This window comes from Malaclemys terrapin, chromosome 1 (assembly GCF_027887155.1).
Source record: "Malaclemys terrapin pileata isolate rMalTer1 chromosome 1, rMalTer1.hap1, whole genome shotgun sequence".
Classification (NCBI taxonomy): Eukaryota; Metazoa; Chordata; order Testudines; family Emydidae; genus Malaclemys; species Malaclemys terrapin.
The window spans coordinates 148,924,562-148,947,557 of record NC_071505.1 but is presented as its reverse complement, the minus strand read 5'-3'; the positions used below and the strand labels follow the sequence as shown (position 1 = coordinate 148,947,557).

The following is a 22,996-nucleotide window of genomic DNA, read 5'->3' as shown; positions in this document are numbered from 1 at the left end:
ACAAGATTTTTTTTTTTTTAAATAAAAAAGATTCTCTTCCCCCCCCCCCCTTTTTTTTTTTTTTTTGTATTCTCCTTATACTCAAAAGTGGCCGGACCACTTTTGCTTAAACTACCCCCCTCCCCAAAAAAATCATCCTGTGGTAAAAATCAGCATAAAAACTTAAAATAGAAGAGAGGCAAGGTGGATGAGGTAATATCTTTTCTTTGACCAACATCTGCTGGTGGACGAGACAAGTTTTTGAGATTCTCAGAAGTCTTCAGGTCTGGAAAAGGTAACAGAAATTTGTCCTACAAAAGATATTAACTCACTCATCCACCTTGTCTCTCTCAGATCCGGGGACCAACGTGGCTGCAACAACACTGCAAAGAACATATAATAAAAACATTTAGACACCTTTAATTGTAGTTGTTACTGCATGACAGCTTGCATGCTAGCATAGTGCCTGCAAATTACACTGCTCCAAGGTCTGGAACTTGACACATTTACGCTTTGCCTAATGCCAGGAAAGTGCTTGGCTGAGGGATCAGTGACCGTTTTAAAGCTTAATATCTCATGAACCATGAAGATGAGTTTATAATGTTTTATGTTGTTGGAAATGTCATCTTTCCAATAATTAGTAGTAGTTATTTTCGAGTGTGGGAGATTGCAACAAACCACGTGGGGGTTATAAGAGCTAATTGTTTTATACTGTTTTCAAATTGATGGGTGAAAAGTGCTGTAGGAAGGCCAAATAATTATTTTTGTAGCATTTTTCTTTTGTCCTGTTCTTTTTCTGTTTGTTAATCTTTTTAACAGTTCTTCCCTGTTAACGATCTGTTTTCTGTGATTTTTTGAGTCAAGTAGCCTTTTTGTGCATACTTCCTGCCTTCCTAGTAAAGTTCTGGTCTCTCTGATCACACATAGTGGGGATGAGCAATGTTGTGAAATGGTTTGTAACTTTTTTTTCCCCCTATATGTCTCCAATGTGTTAGGATCGATTGGTGGCCTGTTCTTTGCAGTGGGAATTGCCCAGTATGCTATGTTAGGGTACTTCATTCGCTCCTGGAGGACTCTGGCAGTTGTGGTTAACCTGGAGGGAACAGTAGTCTTTCTCCTCTCTCTGTAAGTTATTGTTTTTAAAATTATTTCATTGGCCTTTATCAAAAGAGTAGGAATTGAGAAAGTAGGTCAAAGAGTTCTCCAAGGATCAAATGGAGCACTAGGGAGAAGATAGTGGTACTTCTCTCATACACCACATAGAAATCTCACGTCTCTCTTACATTGCAGTGCTGACATATCTGCAAACTTGAGTGGCCTAGATATGCCATATTTTTATTACTCTGAATTTTATTCTTACTCTCTAGTATGATGATTAAGACAGCTTACTCTGCACTTTTCATATACATGAATATGCTGGATTTACACATTTACTACAAGATGCTGCATATATGTAACTACATGATCACCTGCTATTTCTCAGTTTCAAGGGCAGTATCATAATGCATGCACACAAGGGACAGTATTGAGGTTGTGCATACAATCTTAAAGGTGACCTGCAAAAGGGAAAAATTCAGTTTGGTGCCATTTTTTTTATTACATAAAGGTTTTTATTAAAAGCACTATTTTTTTCTGTTTGTCTTTCATGTTTTGGATCTTGTGACTAGTTGTCCATTCGTCATAGCCTTCCAGCCAAGACAACATGAGCAAAAATTTAGCATTTGAAAGTGACATTTTAAATAAAAGAAACCTTTATTAGAGATTCAACACATTCACCCTTTCAGTTGAGGTGTTACAATATAAATCCCAATGAGAACTTTGCTCTTCCCTTAGTGAAGAGTCTGACTTGACATTCCTGATATTTCTAGGTTAAAAATCTTTAGTTAAAAACACCCTAACCTTTCATCTTGTCTTTCTGAAGCAAAATAAATAAAAAATAAAAATGCTTTACTCTCAGGACTCCAAAGCTCTACTCAAAACTACCTCTCTACAGTAAGTGCAGTTTCCGTACCAAAGCTCAGTCCTCTGGTTGTTTGACTCTAGAGCTGTTCAAAAAAAGATTGCAAGGATGTTCTGTGTTAGGAAAGGAACATTTTCTCCTATCTAACTTTTTATGCAAAGGTGGCTGGATCACTTTTGCTCACATTAGATATGTGTTTAAAAAAATCAGCTTTGGATAGAGATCACAACCTGGAAAGGTGAAAGCTTCAGGAAGTTATAAGCTATTGAAAACAAGGGGCACAGGAGGATTTTTATAGGCATGAATCTCAGCTGTATGAATCAGATTCTGCCAATAGGGAGTGATAGAGCTGTTTTGCAGTGGCTATTCTGATGCCTGCAGGAGAGAATTTTGGACAGTGTTGGGGCGATGATGCGAGACAGCTAAACCAGTATAGTTTTTCATAACCAGCAGCTGCCTCTGTACTGTAACTGCTTAATCCATACATCCTTAATTCTGTATTTCTCTAATGCAGACTCCTAACATTTTAGTGGAATTTTAATATACAGAGCAAAATTGTTGCATGTTAGATACCCAGAAAATTGTGAAATAAAGGTGCTCTTATTCGCCCCACTTTTTATTAAAGTGTAGTTTACCTGCAGCTACAGATGAATTCTAAACCTGAGGTGTTGTTTGAAAAAACATGCTTTACGTTGAAATGTCCTTCAGCTTTATTCCAAATAGGCAAATCCAATCATCTATAAGAGTAGGGCCCTAAAGCCTTAATGAAATCTCTGTTTCAGATTCATTCCTGAATCCCCCCGCTGGTTATACTCACAAGGTCGGCTGAGAGAAGCAGAAAATGCCCTCTATCTCATTGCAAAGAGGAACTGCAAGCAGAAATGTACTTTTTCACTAAAGCTCCCAGCTGACAGGAGTCACAGAGAGACCGGCAGTTTCTTGGACCTGTTCCGATACAAGATCCTTTTGGGGCGCACTTTGATCATGATGTTCATCTGGTACTTGCAATTCTTTTTAAGTTCAGCTCTTTTTAAAGTATTTGAAAAACCGTGTTGTTGAGAGACAGCTTGTCATGCTTTGTGTCTTTATTACTAAGGGCATTGTGCATGGAACAGGATCTTTGTTTGAGTTCCTTAACTCTTGGTGCTTATTCTTCACCTGATGTCATTTTAATAATCTAGGCCTGAGGTACTTCATCTTGACACTTCTATGATCCTTTTCATCCAAGAATCTCAAAAGTAGTTGAGAACTGTGTCTTTCCCTACAGCCCTTAAAATTGCTAAGATTGGTCATGTCCTAGTTCTTTGGCCCAAGGTTCTGGGGTTTTTAGTCTGATTCTTTTTTAGTGCCCAAATTTTTTGGTTCCTTTGGATAGTAAGCCAGTTTTATTCTAGTATTCAAGATACTGACCTGTTCAGAGAGCTGCTTTAAAAAATAAATATCTAGTACTTTTCATAAAAGGATCTTAAAATTCTTTACAAAATCACTGGTCCTGCAAAGATTTACACCCTTAAGGTTAAACATGTGTACATCCTTTGCAGGATCTGGCTTAAAGTTGGGTAAGATCAAATTTTCAAATGGAAAAGCTGGGGGGGGGGGGGTGTTACATGACATAATGGCATTTTCAGGAATAAAATCCAGGTCTCCAATTCTCAGTCCCCTGTACAAACCACTAGCTAATACTTTTTCTATTTTTAAAATAGAAAATCTTCCTTTTGTAATACTGTCATGACAGCAACCAGTTGTGGTGTCTGTCTTTTCTGTCTTAGAGGTTTATACCTCTGCCCATCATCATGATATCAGAGTACCTTCCATGTAAAATTAAGTGGACTTCATGGAGTCTTTGGCACTACCCCCTTTTCAGGGTAGTAATTCTGATTTGAAGTAGGGTTTTGTTTTTGACATCTTAGATTTCATTAACCTTTTTTAGGTTGACTTTTGTTAGAGTAGATTTTTATTGGTTGGGGTTTCTCGGGGCTGGGGTTTCTAACTTCAGGTGAGGAATAATCAGCAAAAGGAGACGTTTTTATATTTAAGATGTTTTAATGCAATATTCTGTGATAAATAAGGGAAGTAAAGTAAGTTATTAAACAGTTTTTTGAAACTTTCTATATAATAATACAGTGTCATCTGCTCTGTTAGAGATCTGGGGAGCCACTAACAAACAAAGTTTGTAAGGCCAGTTTGTTTTGTAAGCAGAAAAGGAAAAAAGCTGATTTATGAATGTGATGTCTAGATAGACTGGTGATTGGTGCTTTAGAAATTCAGGTAGAACTGTTTCAAACATTATCAAATAGTATGTGTATAAACATGGACAGTCCGATGCAATAGATTCCTAAGAATAAATTATTTCCCTTGCTTGTGGGGATTCCACCCCAGTAATGGTAGGTGCACTTTCTGGTAGCATTTAATGTTCCTGCAATCCTGCAGTGTCTTGAATTCACTGCAGATTAAATGATTCTCCTTTTGCCTGGCAAACACACTGCAGTGCACAGCTGGCCACAGTGAGGATGGCATTGGCATCCAGAGAGTTCTGAAGGCAGCCCCATCTTGACTTCTACCAGCCAAATGAACATTACTCCATCGTCCTACAGCTACTGAGTGTGTAACTGAACTTTCTTTTGCAAGGCCCTCTGAAGTAGGTACAGTTTCAAAAGCCATGGCAGGAGGAGGTAGGTGGGGTCCCCTAGATTAACAGTGTCATTTGGAGGGAAAGATCTCCCTGCTTGTCTGTGAAGGTACAGGTATGATCTCTGAAAAACCCTGGCATCATGTACCTAGCCAGTACATCCCACATTGGTGTCCATGGACCTGCCTCAGTAGTCCAGCTGCATAACAATGCAAATTTGCAGTTGATGTACTCATTTGCTCCTTGTGGAAGATAGATTATGGACATGAGAGTCCCATCGATAGCCCCGGAGCAGTTTGAAAAGCCCATTCTTTCAAAACCGGCAATTATTTCAGGAACACTATTTATGCCAGCCATCTTTGGGTAAAAGTGCCCGATCGCCTTACAAACTTACATAACCACAGCCCCCACAGTTGACTTGCCAACACCAAACTGGTTGGCCACGGGCCCATAGCAGTCTGGGGTAAACAGCTGGCTATAATGACCTGCTTTTGGACTGGTATGGCTTCTGTCGTGTGTGTTCTGGTGCGGGAATGTCTGTCCAAGCTGTTCGCACAGGTCTAGGAACATGTGCTAAAAGCGGAAGTTCTGGAGCCATTGCTGGTCATCCCAAGTCTGTATGGTGTTGAGATCCCACCAGGCTGTGCTTGTTCTGCTCCAGAAATGTTGCCTACATACAGGGATTCTGCGGCAGCAGGTGTAAGCTGCATCAACTGGGTTGCAGGTGACATGGCTGTGCCCCTTTCTGAGAGCTGCCTTCTGTAGGATAGATACTGCTGCTGAATTGTCCACTAGCATTTTATAACTGCTCTGCCTGAATCCTGAAATAGCAGTGAAACCCCAAGCAGGCAAAGGCTTTCCACTGGTGCTGGATCCCTGGTCATAGCATGGAGGGCACAGACTTGAAATGGCTCAGCTGAATGTGTTTGTGGGCTAAGAACACTTCTGATGGACAGACAAGTTGTCCCACACTACATCAGGAACCAAGCTCTAAAGTGGCTACGTTTGCAAGAATGCCAAGTAACCTGGGATACACCCTCAGAAGACAGTCTCTCACTCATGTCTGCATATCCGTGTGAACACACCGGCACAGATATGAGGCATGCATAACAATGCAAAGTGGAGGTTCAAAGGCAAACTTGGAAAAAATGGGTTTGCAAGTGCACGTCAAGCAGACCCAGGTGTACAATGCAGTGTATGTACCCTAAAGGAATGATGAGTGTCACCGGCTGGTGGGGGAAGTGAAATGAGACATGTGGGACATACCAGGGTACAGTCCAGACCAGTGGGGGGCTGTCACCCCTGCCCTGAAACGTTGGGTGACTTACAAAGCCTTGCTGAAGTAGCTCCCGCCTTGGCCACTCACAAACAGCCTTCCAGCATGAAAGCCAAACCCTGAGTGTCTGTGTCTTTAACTGCTGTCTGCCAGTCACACCTAGATTACACTCTGGCTCTTGCCAGTCCTGGTTATGCTGCAGGATGACCCCAACACCCCCCCCAGTCCCAGATTTCCCGCAGAAGTGTATGTCCTGTACCGCTCAGCCCTCTTCTTGACAGTTCAAATATTTTAAGTTCGTTGTTCCCGAAGAAGCTAGGATATTATTCCCTTTATCTCAAATAGTTATTCAGACTATTCAATTTAAACACATTGGATTAAATAAAACAGTAAAACAAGTTTATTAACTACAAAGAGAGGTAAGTGATTACAAGTAATGAGGCATAAACATCAGAAATAGTTACACAGAAAATAAAACATTTACTGTCTGTGACTTTTACTAAAAATATCTGTGATTGTAAAGAATTAGTTCCAGGAATGGGTAAAAGTGGGAACTGTAAAGGCTGATGTCTGTACCTTTATCAAGTCATAATGTATTTGTTTCATATTCATACTGTGGTTGGATTTAAAAAGTTCTGGATAACTTTTTTTTTTTTATTTATACACAACATTCTTAATTTCATTCTTAAAGTAAAATGTCAGGGGCTGGATCTCTGCAGAAAGGAATAATTCCCCTCTGCCTAAAGCATTGCTCAGGCAATTGTATTTGAAGAGCTTTTTCCTTCCTTTGAAATAACAAGTAGTGACTGTGCTGGAGGAAGGAGATTGGTGCAACTAGTGCCTCTACTCCAATCTGGCCTAGAAAAATCTTAGTCTTTTATATTTGTTTTTCTTTCTCATCTTCTCTCTCTCTCTCCTCTCTCCCCTTCCCCACTCCTTTCCCCCAGGTTTGTGTGCAGCTTGGTATATTATGGTCTGACTCTCAATGCAGGTGACTTAGGTGGAAGTATTTATGCCAATTTGGCTCTCTCTGGGCTGATAGAGATACCTGCCTACCCAATCTGTATCTACTTGATTAACCAAAAATGGTGAGTATTGAATAGAATGAAGCCCAATATATAATTTTTTGCCAGAGGTAATTTTCCTGGGCACCAGTTTGCCCTTCGCTTATTCTCAGTTTCGTCCTGTTACAGGAAGTATTAACAATCCCAATTTACTCTGTCCTCCTGGGGGAATGAATTATGTAAAAAAAAAATTATTTTTTCATGGAAAGAGAAATTAATCTTTCCTAACCACTCCCAAGCAGTAAATAATATTCTAGTTCTGGCACACAAATTACAGAATTCTCCTCGAGAGCTTCAGTTTAGAGTCTAGCTGCTCTGACTCTCTACTAACACACAGGATGGCATTGTTCAGACTTTTGGTCTTGTGACACCATAGTAAAGAATCCCATAATACTTTCTAAGCCACTCCAAGATGAATTCTTTTGGAACTAGAGTGCTGTCTTGGGGGCAGCTCCCATGTTGGGGTATGTGCGTTGCGCCTTATAGGGCTGACTGCTAGGGTTGCCAGTTTTGGTTGGCTGTATTCCTGGAGGTTTTATCACATGACATAATCTTTAATTAAAGATTAATCTTTAATTCCTGGAAACTCCAGGACAATCCTGGAGGATTGACAACCTTACTGAACGCTGGGCCATCTAGCCTGTGTTTGATCTGCAATACTCCATTCTTTCTCTCTTTCAGTAGAGGTCATCTCCGAACTTTATTAATAGGTAGCTTTTCTCCCTTTTTCTTATGTGTTTGAGGAACAGCTCCTCCTGCATGTACCCACTTCCCAGCCCCCCCCACCGGGAGACCAATTAAAAAGCTAGGAATAGTCAGCCAGTCTACCTGGAGATTTCTTAGTGATTTGCAAGCTGCACTACTTAGTGCATCCTTGACAGGCTCATGCACTGACCATACTATGAGAGGACCAGAGGTTTCTATTTGAAAATTTAAAGAGTGAGAAAACAAAGACTCTGCAGGAGATTGTTTTCAGTAATTTATGCCATGTGAATAGAGTGGTGTTGAGTGAATTTAGATTGCTCAGTGCATTGAAGTTCTTGGATGAAAAGTGGAGTAGAAATGCTAAGCATTATCCTTTTTGGGGACCCCATTAGGTTTGGCCGAAAACGGACACTGGCAGCATTCCTGTTCCTGGGAGGTCTGGCCTGTCTTATTGTCATGTTTCTTCCGGAAAAGAAAGGTAAATGTCTTTTTTGGGTTTTTTGTTTTTTAAGGAGTTTATAGTAGTAGTATATAACACCCTCTAACCCAGAATCTAAGGGATTTCACAAATGTTAGGTTCATAACATTGACATGATGTAGGTAATGATTATCTCCATTGTACAACTGGGGAAACTGAGGCATAGTAAGGGGGAAGTGGTTTTGTGATAAGTTGGGGAAAGAGTTTGGAATGGAACCCATTTCCAGGCTACCAGTCCTATGCTGTTAATCACAATACCAACATATTGCTGCCTCTGCTTTATACGAGACATTTCTTAGGAATTGGGGAAATGTACCTTACGCCAAGGGTGGGCAAACTTTTTGGCTCGAGGGCCACATCTGGGTATAGAAATTATATGGCAGGTCATGAATGCTCACAAAATTGGGGTTGGGGTGCAAGAGGGGGTGAGGACTCTGGCTGGGGGTGCAGGCTCTGGGGTGGAGCTAGAAATGAGGAGTTTGGGGTGCAGGAGGGGGCTCTGGGCTGGGACCGAGGTGTTCAGAGGGCGGAAGGGGGGATCAGGGCGGGGGGTTGGAGCACGGGTGGGTGGGGTGAGGGCTCTGGCTGTGGGTGCAGGCTCTGGGGTGGGGCTGGGGATGAGGGGTTTGGGATGTAGGAGGGTGCTCCAGGCTGGGACCGAGGGGGTTCAGAGTGCGGAGGGGGGTTGGGGGGCTCAGGTGCAGGCTCGGGGTAGTGCTTACCTCAAGCATTTCCCAGAAGCAACGGCATGTCTCCCCTCCAGCTCCTACATGCAGGCCCGGCCCAGTGGCCCTGCTGCATGCTGCCCCATCCACAGGCGCCGCCTCTGCAGCTCTCATTGGCTGCAGTTCCCAGCCAATGGGAGCTGCAGGGGTAGCGTGTGGAGTGGAGTCCCCTGGCTGTCCCTAAACGTAGGCGCCAGAGGGGGAGACATGCTGCTGCTTCCGAGAGCTGCTTGAGGTAAGCGCCACCCTGAGCCTGCTCCCTAGCTGGAGTGCAGTTATTTTTTGTACATAATTCTACATTTGTAAGTTACACTTTCACGATAAAGAGATTGCAGGACGGTACTTGTATGAAGTGAATTGAAACATACTATTTCTTTTGTTTATCATTTTTATAGTGCAAATATTTGTAATAAAAATAATAAAGTGAGCGCTGTATACTGTTGCAATAGAAATCAATATATTTGAAAATGTAGAAAAACATACAAAAATATTTAATACATTTCAATTGGTATTCTGTTTAACAGTGCGATTAATCATGATTAATTTTTTTAATCACCATTAATTTTTTTGAGCTAATTGCGTGAGTTAACTGCAATTAATTGACAGCCCTAAATTTTAATTTATTTCAGGAAACCATATAAAGGTCCAGTGCTAGCTTGTTTTTCAACTGTTGTACACAGATACGGAAACAGAAAATATTAGTAAGAGAAAAGACTTCTTCCTTTCAAAGCAAGGCACATAAAATTAATGATACTTCATACTTGTACTTACATAGTACTAGTTATGAGAGGGCCTCAAAAGTCTTTAGACTGTTGAACCTAGCAGGATTTTTAAAAGGATTAAACATTTATATGGATGAACACCTATAGTTACACTAGACGGTGGTGAATATAATTGTTAATTTTAAAGGGGTAGAACTCAAATTTCAGGGTATAAGTCAATCACTAACTGCCTGGGCTGAAATAGAAACAGGTTATTTTTTGTCATTATCCTTTATATAGGATTTTAACACTTTCCTCTGAAGCATCTGGTACTGGCCACTGTCAAACAGGATACTGGGCTAGGTGGACCACTGGTCTGATCCTATATGGCAGTTCCTATCTTTTTTTCTAATGAGGCAATTTTAGATCACCCATCACATAGGAACCAAAGTCCCACCGAAAGTCACCTAGATACTAAGTCACTTAAGCACTTTTGAAAAATTTTCTGTTGTTCTTTCCACCAGCTTACCAATAGTACAAATGCTACTCTTCAGCATTTATTGCTGTTACCCCAACAGTACATTCAGAAAATGTTTAGAAATTGTCATAAAAATTTGCAAACCAGTCACCTTATCTTTTACTTCTAATGCGTATTATAACAATTTAAAAACAGAATTTAAGTAAAAAATTGAACTTCACTGTTTTTCATAATTTGATCAGTGAGACAAACTGACTTCTTTGCTTTTTTCTGGCTCTCATGCTGTGGTGCTGGGGACTGTAGTCATTTAAACAAACTATTTCTACTGGATTTCTTAATTTAAAGGGAAACACCTGGACTGACATTAGATGTTAAATTATTCTCCCTCCTCCTCCCCCCTTCCAACCAAAAAATTGTAGGCCAGATATGAAAGTCTCTTTTCAATGTAAAGGGTGTTCAAAGGAAGAAGTTTTTCCTCTTTATACAATCTAACTGTACAGCTAAAGAAAATGGGTGCATTTTCCCTCCACATCTTACAAAATCAGGTGACTTTTTTGCTACTGCTGCCCGAAGGATGGATTTCTTGAATTCTCTTGAGCTTTGAGAGCCCTACTGAAACCACATATAATCAATGTATGCACCTCTGACAGATATGGTCAGCATAACAAACTCTTCATCACATTCCCTTTCATTCCATTTGTAACTGAAGTGATTACTAAAGGACATTTCTGTATGCTATGGATCCTTACAAAGGTCACATTTTCTTTATCAGCCACAGGAGTGTTTGCAGTTGTGAACAGCCGTTCTTTGTCTTTACTGGGGAAACTGACAATCAGTGCAGCATTTAACATTGTTTATATCTACACGTCAGAGCTTTATCCTACAGTGATCAGGTAATCTGAATTCACTTTGTGGTGGTGGTTTCTCTTGCCCATTTCTCTAATCCTTATTACTTCCACTTTTATTTTTGTCCTGTTAACAGAACCTTCTCATAGAGACTTTCCTTTAATTGACTAACCACACAAGTTTTTCCTTTATAGGGCCTTATAGCAGTAGCACCTGAAATCCTCTAGCTGCTATGTAAACATAAGACAACTCCATTAAGTATTCAGGCTAGTGTAGCCAGTGATGTTGGGGCTTATACCTTCAGGAGGCTGCAATTGTTTAGAGCAACTTGGTCATTCACAAATATACTTGAGCAGCTCTGACATTTGATCTACTAGGGAGTAGTGGAGCCACATACCCTTTGTAGGAGAGTGGACAGATGAATGTAGCATATAGATGCACTTTGTACTGGCGGTTCCCCTAGGTACAGCCATTGGTAGCCAGCCAGCCAGTCTAGCTAGTACCAGCACACCTGTAGTGTAGACACACAAATCTGATATGGGTGTGATTTGGATTAGTGCCATTTATCCCCAATTTCAAGAAAGGTTAATGTGCACTAGTCCAAATCACAGTTTACAGTGATTTTGTCTCTACTGTGGCAGCTACACTAATGCCTGAAATTCTGTTTGTGAATGAGGGTCTCTGTTCTTCAGCACTGTGTACAGTTCCACTACTGGAATGCTTTTGGCAGCATTCCAATACCTCCCTTGCCAACAAACTTTGTCATAGGCATAGTACAATGACCAAGAATTTTCTTATTGCTGACATCTTTTAAAAATTCCTTAATTCCTCTCCTGCAAATACCATTGATTAATACCTGTATTTTTCTTTAGGAATGTTGGAATGGGTTCCTGCTCCATGTTTTCCCGGGTTGGTGGGATTATTGCTCCCTTCATCCCTTCACTGGTTTGTCTGCACTTATATTTTTATTTCTATCTTGCTTAGCTCTGATGTATCAGATGTTTGCAGGGATGGGGGAAATAGGACAAACTGTGTATGATTCAAGATCTGTAAAATATAATCAACATGGAGGATATGTCAATATAGTATCATGCTTCTCCATACGTGGTGAAGGACAGCAGGATGTAGCCCTTATGTAGGCAAAACTCCCACTATTTGTTTCAGTCTGTGTTTTATCCATGTAAGGATTTCATGAACTTTCAGATGCTCAGATACTATGGTGGTGAGCCTCTCCTAAAATCCTGGGTAGGCAAATATCTTAATGGAGAAGAGAGAGGCAGCCTCAACTGGCTTCGCTCTCACTAGATACATGCAAATTAAAATTCATAGCTAAGTGTCATGTCTCTAGATGTGGATATTCATGTAGAGAGACCTGAGATACTTAAAATCCCTGAGCCTGAATCTCGCAAGAGGCTCTGAACAGAATGAGAAATCAGGGTCTGGGGAATTACATATATTATGTATGGTATAATGACCTGAGGTACTCATATAAAAATAAATGGCCAGATTTTCTCATGGCAGAAAGGAACTGGAAATTGTCAACTCTGACCAAGTGAAAATTCCCTTTGTAGGGTGGAGCTTTCTTGCTTCTGCATCCCCTCCTACCTGACTCAGGCAAAGGCGTCTATCAGGAAGGCAGGGTATGTTGAGGGTATTCTGACTATCTGGCCTTTGGGAGTCAATTGATAGCTGGTGTAGACTAGCAGCCCCTACCCTACTCCAGGATAGGCTCAGGCCAGTGCAGATCTGCCTGAGGAAGTGTCACAGGCTCCCTGACATGGGTGGTGGTGATCAGGTGAGGATATGGGGGCACTCCATTCTGTTGTGTCCGACAGGAACTTGGCATTGCAGAGAATCTGAACAAACGATCTTAAACAAATAATCAATTTGAGACTTCATCACACTTAAACATATGTCAGCTTTGTATAAACATGGGAACAAATAAATGTTGAATTGGGGAAAAAACTTGTTTGTTTTGGGAGTTCCCCCAACACATTTGTAAATAGGGTTTGTCTTTTTGTTGGGAGAGAAAGTTATGAGGTTGTATATATTGGTGATAAAACATTGTGCCTTTATGCCTGGTCATAGTCTAATATTGTGTTAACTTTTCCTATCTTGATTTAGAATTTTTTCACAATTGAAAGTGAGTGAAAGACTTAAAACAAAAAAAAAAACAATTAACAGTCACATTAAATTTTCAAAATGAACTTGCCTGGCTTCTCAATTTGCCTGAAACTGTACATTCAAATTTCTGGAGTTCCATTTTAGGCAACTCACACTTTTGCTTCCCCAAACTTGGTTTTGCATTTGACATCTACTCAATTTGTGTGCACAAATCAGCATCTGTGTCAAAATTTCATAGCCAAGAGCTTGAATGCATGAATTTAGCAGGCACTTATTTAAAATTTTCCTTCCAAAACCTGTGGATCCAGAGGTATTGATAAGATTGGTTCCAAGCATTTCTGAAATCTTCTGTTCCAATATTTATGTATCATTAAGGCTACATTTTAGTCACATGTATTTTTAGTAAAAGTCATGGACAGGTCACAGGTAGTAAACAAAAATTCACGGCCATGACCTGTCCATGATTTTTACTGTATACCCCTAACTAAAACTTGGGGGAGAGGGGGTGCTTGGGGGAGGGGAGGGGCACGTGGCCTGGGGCACCCGCTGGTGCTGGGGGGAGGCCATGTTGCTGGTGCTCGGGGGGGATTGGCAGGGCTCGCACGCTCCCTACCGGGCCCCGCATGTCCCCGACACTCCGGCCATGGGGCTCCAATCACTGTTCCCGCCACAGGCACTGGCTCCGTAGGTGCAGCTCCCATTGGCTGAGAAACGCAGTCAATGGGAGCTGTGGGGGCGGGGCCTGCGGGTGCAGGCAGCGCACGGAGCCTCCTGACCCCTCCTCTGCCTATGCTAGTGGCAGCCGGGGAGCCGCCCCACCCCTGAGGCAAGCGCATCCCCTAGCCCGTAGCCCCCTCCCACACACCCAAACTGCTGCTATTGGCCTAGGGGCTGCCCAGCTCGGATAGCTCCTGAGCCAGCACCAGCTGCTGCAGAAGTCACGGAATCTGTGACTTCCATGACCTCTGTGACAGATATGCAGCCTTATGTATCATACCTGTGATGGATTCCCCCTGGGCTGCTACCTGGAACTGGGGTGCCATTGAGCCCACCTGACCCATCAGCCTGGGTTCCCTTTACACTGTACTGCTGTCACCAGCCTGTCAAGCCCTCTTCCAAGCTTCAGTCTGCCCCTTCACTGGCACACATACAAGTAGGGACACACCCAGCTGCAGAAACATACAGATGCTGTGCTCAGTTCTGCATGAGAAGGCTTCAGCTAAGGAACTGCCCAATTATTCAACTGCACACGCCCCCTCTGGACGGTAAACCCAAAATTATAACATCTTGTGCTACACAGGGAACTGTACAGCGTAAGCTCATGAAATTCGCCCCCTCCCTCAATGTGGAGAGGAATATAAACAGCTTCTGCCCCCCTGGTTATGACTCTCACACATACTGGTTTTAGACCAAGCAAATATAAGTTTATTAACTACAAAAGATAGATTTTAAGTGATTATAAGGGATAGCAAACAGATCAAAGCTTAATATACTAAAGAGATTGGATATGAGTAGCAAATTCTCACCCTAATTGTTGATTCAGGTGGTTTGCAGAGATTCTTAAGGGGCCAGCTGTCATTGCTTTCAGCTTAAAAAACCCAGGTATTCCTTTCACAGGCTAGAAATCCCTCTAGCCTGGGTCAAACCCTTCTCTCCTAGTCCAGTCCTTGTTTCTCAGGTGTTTCCAAGTGTCTCTTTTGGGTGGAAAACAGAGGGTCCTGTGGCACCTGTTGCTTTTTACAGATTCAGACTAACATGGCTACCCCTCTGATCCTTTGGGTGGGGAGTCAGCGAAGAACCCTGATGATGTCACTCTCCTGCCTTAAATAGCTTTTGCATATGGCGGGAACCTGTTGTCTCCAAGCTTGGTTCCCATGCCTGGTCAGTGGAAAAACAGTAGTATTCCAAGATGGAGTCCAATACCAGGTGACTTGGTCACATGTCTTTGTAGGCTCACAGCATCCATGACTCAGAGGCTGTTTGTAGCATCCTCAGGAAGGCTCCCTGGTGGGAGATTAGCTTCTTATACCATCTATTGTTCTCCATAATGGCCCTTCCCAGCCAGCCATCTAGGCTGAGTGCATTCTGCCTAGTGGGCGTTCCCCAGGTGTAAACCCATTTGTAATAGATGCATAAACAATATTCCTAACTTCAGATGCCAAAATGATACATGAATACAAATATTATAATCTATTCAGTAAATCATAATCTTTTAAATGATATCACATGACCTTTCTTGCATAAAATACATCATGGTTATGCCATTATTATATAATAATATCTCTATGAAGAATATGGGGTGTAGTGTCACAATACCTACCTCACAGGGTGGCTGAAAATTAAGTGCTTGAATATGTAAAATGCCATATTGGTCCTTTCCTTAACTATCTCTGCTCTTAATTTCCAGAAATCTGTGCAGTGGTCTCTTCCATACATCGTGTTTGGAGTGACTGGCCTGTTGTCGGGGTTCCTGAGTTTGTTATTGCCAGAAACACTAAACTGCCCTTTGCTAGAGACGGTATCGGACTTGCAGGTGTGCTCATACTGGAGACTGGGGGATGAAGCTATGTCATTGCAAGCACTAGGTGGCTCCCGGGTACATCATTTTTCTTAATACTTCTCTATCATTGTAGTGCGTTGATTACAGCTGTCAACTTTAGAGGTGCCAAACTAGATGGTGCTTAGTCTGTGGATGACAGGCCCCAGGGGGACATAGGGGATAGTTTAGTGATCTTACCATCATATTTGAAATACTCTCTGCAAGTGCAGGCTCAGATCCTAGCTAGGTCAACTCATCCCTTCAAGCTATGCTTGGTGAGAAAGTTACAACTTTTTCTTTTAGGGTAACGGACCCTAACACAGTGATCTCTGCCTCTGTCACCTCTGCAGCAAGGGTCGTGCAAGGCTGGTCTGTAAGACCTTTCAAAAAGGCACAGGATGCAGCAGCTAGTTTGTGAGGGAGGGTTGTGCCTGTATTATATAATCTGTGCAGGCTTCCACTTTGTTTTTGAATGCAATTTAAGGTGCTGGTTCTACCATATAAAGCCTTAAATTGGTTAGAACCTGGTTAACTGTGATGTCTGCCTCACACTTGACATAGTAGCTGAGATTAGTTGAGATGCATGATCTAACAGCTCCCAGGCTTAATAATGAGGAGACTTGGAGGCAAAGTATTTTCAGTGAGGTTTACTTTACTGCTGAGTTTGCTTCCCTCTGTTCATTCATCAGGTTTTGTTGACCTTCCAGTCATGTCTTGAGGTGTGAGAGTTCTTCCATCTATTTTTTTTCTCCTGGGGAGGGAGAAGTAAATGAGAGTGGAAAGAGTTATTAAGTTTGGGGAGGGATCTTAGGTTTTTGAACACTAGTCCAAAACCTATAAGTATTGTAGGGTTTATAAAGATTATAGATTGACTTGGAGCACTAGAAGGGTACATCTTGTCACATTAAATGAAATGAAAAAATACCCAAAGTCTTTAGGAACACACTTCCCCAGATATACATCTGATATGAATCCAGATAAAACAAAGGAGCCAGTTTCGTGTCTGTAGTGATGCTGTCTACTTCAGTGAAGTTACACCCAGGATGCCCTCTGACACATACATTTTTAAGACAATCACAGATAAAACATATGGAAAATTGAAAGCTGTTAAACATTAACCCTGTCTGATAAAGGTGATAGAAAGGCCTAGTGGAGCTGCCATAAGACTTATAACGAGCATTAGGATTTCTGGATGACTAATTCAGAGTTTCTCTTGTGGAATCCATTGTCGTTTCTGACCACCTTCAACACAGCATACATTGTCTCTTCAAAGTGGCGTACGTCCCTCTAACTGCACTCAGGAATATGACATTCACCTTGGACAGCCCAGCTCTTCTGGAATGATATTGGGAATGCACAAATATCCCTTCTTTGACCGTTATTACTACTCAAACTGTTCAGAATTCCTCTGAATTTCTACCTTTGCCTTTAACACGTTCTGCTGGATACCCACTGATGTCTAGTGTACATTTAAACTTTGCCAACATATCTATGTCATAGAATCGTAGACTTGATTAGTGGAGTGATTTTTTTCTGACTTAGCTGTGTTAGCAAAAGCCCTAGTGTTGTATCATCAGTATAGTGTTATTCCCCCGTTATACCATCAAAGCCATTTTGCTAGAATTGCTTTTTTTCGCCCTCCTGGTATAGATGCACTTTATACCAACTCTTGCTGGTATAAACTGCATCTATACTCGGAGGATTTGCTGGTACAACTATACTGGCAAACCCCTTAATTTATAGACAAGGACTGGGTGTAGCCACTTTATATGATCCATAAGAGCTGAAATGTTTGGATAATCTCCCACTGTGCTCAAAGATTTGTGGAGAAAATCTGACTGCGTCCAATGTTGTTAGTCTGGGTTGGGCAAAGTAAGAAGACTTGTGTGATTCTATGCCAATACATATGTTAATGTTTCCCCTCTTCTCTTGGAGCAGTTGCTTTGTGGGCTTAAAGGTCTGTAAGTTACATACACTGAGTGTGATAATTCTCCATGCTAAGGAAGACCCATAAATCATTGTGATAGTATAAAACTGTAACGCACAGGTTGGTGGCTGCCTTCTATCCCAGAGGGCTTTGTTGCAGGGGTGCTTTGTTTATTAGGTTCGAAAGCACTTTAGACAATATGAAAGACAGATTTTGCAAGCTGAACAGGATTGGGCTGGGTCAGTTGCTTTCCCTGCATGTCTCATCCAAGTAAAGGATATTTTAGGAAGTGGTATTTGATTTTTGTCATAAATAAACTAGGGAAATTCAACCTAGATGGAGCTACTATAAGGTGAGTGCATAACTGGTTGGAAAACCGTTCCCAGGGAGTAATCATCAGTGGTTCACAGTCAGGCTGGAAGCGCATAATGAGTGGGGTCCCGCAGGGATCAGCTCTGGGTCTGGTTCTGTTCAATATCTTCATCAATTATTTAGATAATGGCATAGAGAGTACCCTTTGTAAAGTTTGCGGATGATACCAAGCTGGGAGGGGTTGCAAGTCCTTTAGAGGATAGGATTAAAATTCAAAATGGTCTGAAGTAAATGGACGTATGCAAAGTCCTCCACTTAGGAAGGAACAGTCAGTTGCACACATGCAAAATGGGAAATGACTGCCTAGGAAGGAGTACTGTGGAAAGAGATCTGAGGGTCATAGTGGACCACAAGCTAACTGTGAGTCAATAATGTACTACTGTGGCAAAAAAAGTGAACAGCATTCTGGGATGTATTAGCCGGCGTGTTGTAAGCAAGACACAAGAAGTAATTCTTCCGCTCTACTTTGCGCTGATTAGGCCTCAGCTGGAGTATTATGTCCAGTTCTGGGCGCCACATTTCAGGAAAGATGTGGACAAATTGGAGACAGTCCAGAGATGAACAGCAAAAATGATTAAAGGTCTAGAAAACATGGCCTATGAGGGAAGATTGAAAAAATTGGGTTTGTTTAGACTGAGAGGGGACATAGTTTTCTAGTACATAAAAGGTTGTTACAAGGAGGAGGGAGAAAAATTGTTCTTTTTAACCTCTGAGGATAGGACAAGAAGCAATGGGCTTAAATTGCAGCAAGGGCGGTTTACGTTGGACGTTAGGAAAAACTTCCTAACTGCCATGGTGATTAAGCACTGGAATAAATTGCCTAGGGAGGTTGTGGAATCTCCATCATTGGAGGTTTTTAAGAGCAGGTTGGACAAACACCTGTTGGGGATGGTCTGGAGATAATACTTAGTCCTGCCATGAGTGCCGGGGACTAGACTAAATGACCTCTCGAGGTCCCTTTCAGTCCTATGATTCTATTCTTTTTCACAACTTATCACTCATTCTTTTAGTCAGTGCAGAGCACAGTTCCCTACCAAGGTGTTAGAGGTGCTTATTGCTGGAAATGCTCTGTCTGAAAGAATGTTGTTTAGCCAAACAAAATTTAAAATGTATGTATTTTCACACTTGCACCACTTTTAAGCTTTTTTGGGGGGGAAACAGTTCCCCTCTTATATGTAATTAGTGCAAGTATGGAAAATTCCTTTGCTTGGAGGATAAGAATGATCTTGTGGCCAAAGTACAGCATTTGGAGTAAGGAGATCTAGCTTCAGCTCTCATTTAGCAAATTGTCTCTGCAGTTCCCTTCTCTGCCCCTAGATAGTCACCTGACTTGGATCGCAAGCCACAAACTTTTCAAGTAGTGAAAATAGCTTGCAGGAATGTATGTGGCACACCCTTGTATTGTAGAATGCAAAAGTACAGAATAGTCTTTTGTCCCACAGTTCCTCCCTTTCCAACAGTTTCAGCACCTGCAGAGCCTCTTTCCCTTTGTGTCATGCACAATCAGTTTTTTCCTGTTTTTGTTTTTTCCAATAGTTAGTAGCTTGTTCTATAAACTTTCTGGGCCCATGAGTGTCTCTTTGCCTGCGTTTAGGCTTTTTATATTGTTGGCCAGTTTGAACTTCGTTTGTTTATCTCCATGGCAGGTAATCCTGGCAAATGGCTTTATTTTTTTTAAGGCAAAGCTTGTGTAGGAAGATGTCTACTCATGATAAATAAGGATGAAGAGGCATTTGCCCCCAAACTCTGCTGCCTGAGCCTCTGCTTCTAGTACATCACAGAGAGACAGGGAGTAGATAATGTTTAACCCCGCAGCTCACAGAGAGCCGAGAAGGTAGAATGCCAGATCAAGCCATCCTAGTCAGTTCATTTGTCCTGTATGCAACCTCCTTAGTCTGCTAAAGGGAGCACAGGAGTTCATGTTGGATAAAAGCCCATCATTTTCTAAGAGGGTTCCAAGAAGTATGAAGCCAAAATCCTCAGATTCAAGAGGATCTGACCTTGGGAGGTCTCATTTCTCTGTATTTTAGTTTCCCCTATGTAAAATGGGCAAAATCCTCCCCACCTCTCAGTAGAGTTGTAATGCTTCCTATTTGTAAAGAGCACTTCGAGATGCTCTGAAGGTGCTGTAAAAGTACATTTTTTCAACGTTAACTGTTGAATGTGTTAACAATTTTCATTTTTTTTCTAGTCTGCAGACAAAGATAGCTCTGCAGGGAGTGAAAGTGAAGATGAAGAATTCTATGATGCTGATGAAGAGACCCAAATGATCAAGTAACAAGAGGAAGCTTTCCTTTTTATGCCTTTTTTTAACTTGTCCAGCCAGATCCACCTGTAAGAATAAAACTGGAACCGTCTGTGGGTGAATTATAACAGGGCAAGTGCCTCTGCCTTTCCAGCGTTGGGAGATGAATTCGAGTACTGTTCAGATGCATTACAGTGGTTTGACTGGTGACCACTGCTGATTTTTTTTTTATTATTTTTTTTCTTACTCATGAGAACCATTCAAATGTTTGTGGCTCAAAATTATGATTGCAGGCTAGGTTTGAGGCCAAAGATGCTGGGGAGGTATTTGACGTATTTCTGAAACTTGAACTTGAGAATTGATCCAACTTGCAGACAGACTACCGCTGCATGTGTTCACATTTTTCCTTCAAGGTGGGCTCATGTTGATTTTGAAGCAGCTGAAATCCATAAACTTGAAAGGTTTCAACTAGGTTTCTTCAGATGGATGAAATCTAAAGAGTTAAACTGGACACACAAGGTACTACAGGCCAGTATGATGGGAACAAATTCCTGAAATCCTCTCTTAAGTTACCTACAGCACACTGGGAAGAATGAACTATGGATTCTCTACCAGTTCTGCATCCGCTCACTGGAATGGAATTTCATACCTCAAGTGGTTAGGGAACACCAACAAAAGATAGCTGTACTCAGTGTTGTTCTAGGGTGGATGGCTAGAGGAACCATCAGAAGTTGGAGGGACCAACTAATAGGAAAGGGCAGATGGACTTAAATAAAACAGAAATCCCCATTATTGCTGATCTCTTCTCCCCCATCTGTCTCCTCTGCCTCGCCCCTCTCAAAACTTCCTTTTTTTCCTCTTATTTTGGTTCTTTCTCTCACAGGTTTGTCATGACAGTCTGTAAATCTCAGGACCGCTCTGAATTTCTGTTGCGTATTCTGTTTGATTTTGTTCCTCTCATCTTTTCTCACTTTGCCATGTAAACTGAAGGACTTGTTTTTCCATGGTATATAGTGAATGTCTTATGGGAGGTAATTTTACTTAGCTAGGTTTTGCATTATTGTGGCTATCCATGATGGTGGCTATGGAGAAAAATGAGATCTGCAGTGGTACAGAGTACTGAAATTGCCTGTCCAGGCTGCTGCTAGTGTCTTGGGGATCATTGCAAGAGGATTTGAGTATTTATTTAAATTTCTATATATATAGATAAAGTTCTTTGGAAGTTTCCCTTCACCTTGCTGAGGGAGAACTGTATTCTTTTGTTTACACTAAACTTTTTTTAAAGTATACTGAAATAGAAGGATGTTGAGTGTTGAAGTTTTGCCAACTAATAGATGTGGCCTTTGGGTACGGATTCAATATTCCTGGTTAGTGTTGACTTTATACTCCTAGCTCTCTATCCTCCTAGCTCTTCTATATCATTTTTTGAAGTTTATGGGATCATATTTCATATTAAAAGTGTAAAGGTTTATTCTATTGGAAAATAATACAGGGATCAGATGATTGGGGAGAAGGGTGTTTACTGAACATATTCCAGAGTCAGAGCAAAAAACTGTTATTCCAGAAGGAAGCAGAAGATCGGATCTGAAACTTACAGCAGGCTATCTAAACTTTGTCCAGTCAAGAGCTGCATAGGCAACTTTCGAGGAGCCCAAGAGTTGTAGCTCTGTTACTTAGGTGGAATGTCATCAGGGCCGGCTCCAGGCACCAGCGAACGAAGCAGGTGCTTGGGGCGGCCAATACAAAGGGGCGGCACCTCCAGGTCTTTGGCGGGAATTCAGCAGCAGATCCCTCAGTCCCTCTCTTCCTCTTTGAGCTGCCACCGAAGAGGAAGAGAGGGAGTGAAGGGCCCGCCGTCGAAGAATGAAGCGGCGCGATTGAACTGCCGCCGATCGGCTTTTTTTTTTTTTTTTTTTTTTTTTTTTTTTTTTTTGCCGCTTGGGGTGGCAGAAAAGCTGGAGCTGGCCTTGAATGTCATGCTGCCATCCTCATCTTCAGTGCAGAGAGGAAGCCCACAAAGACTACATGTTCCATAGCATGCAGTTCTCCATCTTGTTCTGAACAGATTGATACACTGGGCTATGAGCACGAGGGCGAGCTATAGTGGGGTTCAGTAGTCTCTGCAGGCAGCACTTCAGGCTGGAAGATGAAGAGGACTGCTGACTGCATTGTAGACATCAGTGGGACATATTTGACCAGCAGCCCACACTTTGGTCTCTCTTGACTCTTGCACAGCTCCTGTGGATGTGATAGCAAAATTAATAGAACTTTTTAAAACGAATTTGGATGTTTTCAGCCTTATTTATACATAGGGAAATGACTGAGTGGAGTTCTTGGAGTTACAATTAAGTTTGTGTTTTGTGCTTTTTTTTCTAGTTTAACATTTGACACTTTAAAATATGGGGATTATAAGGAACATGGGAGGAAGGTTTTTTCTTTTCATTAGGCTCTTGATGATTTTTTTCCTCAAAGGTTCTAAATGTGCAATAGCTCTTACTGAAGTTAATGCTGCAGTACCTAGGACTATATTGATGCTGTCACAAACCCTATATTTCTTAGGGGATCAATCTCCACAGTGGAATCACTGCCTCTTTCTGGCTTTGAGCAGTGGAAATAGGGACTCCCTTGTGAGACTGACTAGCGCTCTTGGCCTTGTTGGGTATTTGGTTTTATCTACATTATGGATTTCTAAAAGTCCCAAACCTGAAAAGGGATCCATCCACGTAACTTTCCATTGTTGCTCCATGTGGTTGCAGTGGTTCAGGTGGGTGGATTTCTTTGTAGGATCATGGTCAAAATTTGTGATGGTCCCTAATTTACGGTCAAATTTACCTCCATTTCATACAAGTGCTCTTATACATATAATTGCAAAACCAAGGATGAAGAAATTTTTATGTGAAATAAATTAATTGCACTTTTTTTGGAGACCCTTATACCCACAGAGGCTG

The 22,996-nt window shown here is 41.7% G+C and overlaps 1 protein-coding gene across 3 annotated transcripts in view; it reads left to right on the top strand.

The window, feature by feature from the left end:
* Positions 1-21,510, top strand: part of SLC22A15 (solute carrier family 22 member 15) — a 45,484-nt gene extending 23,974 nt beyond the window's left edge. The window contains exons 5-12 of one of the 3 annotated variants that reach the window (XM_054043325.1): positions 975-1,104; positions 2,722-2,937; positions 6,792-6,932; positions 8,006-8,091; positions 10,768-10,888; positions 11,714-11,786; positions 15,373-15,498; positions 19,995-21,510. In XM_054043325.1, the coding sequence (XP_053899300.1) occupies positions 975-1,104; positions 2,722-2,937; positions 6,792-6,932; positions 8,006-8,091; positions 10,768-10,888; positions 11,714-11,786; positions 15,373-15,498; positions 19,995-20,081 (980 nt within the window). In that variant the 3' untranslated portion in view covers positions 20,082-21,510. Of the gene's footprint in view, positions 1-974; positions 1,105-2,721; positions 2,938-6,791; positions 6,933-8,005; positions 8,092-10,767; positions 10,889-11,713; positions 11,787-12,412; positions 13,219-15,372; positions 15,562-19,994 lie in introns of those variants that run through there. The other 2 variants (XM_054043316.1, XM_054043331.1) reach the window with 2 other exon arrangements.
* Positions 21,511-22,996: the final 1,486 nt, after the last annotated feature.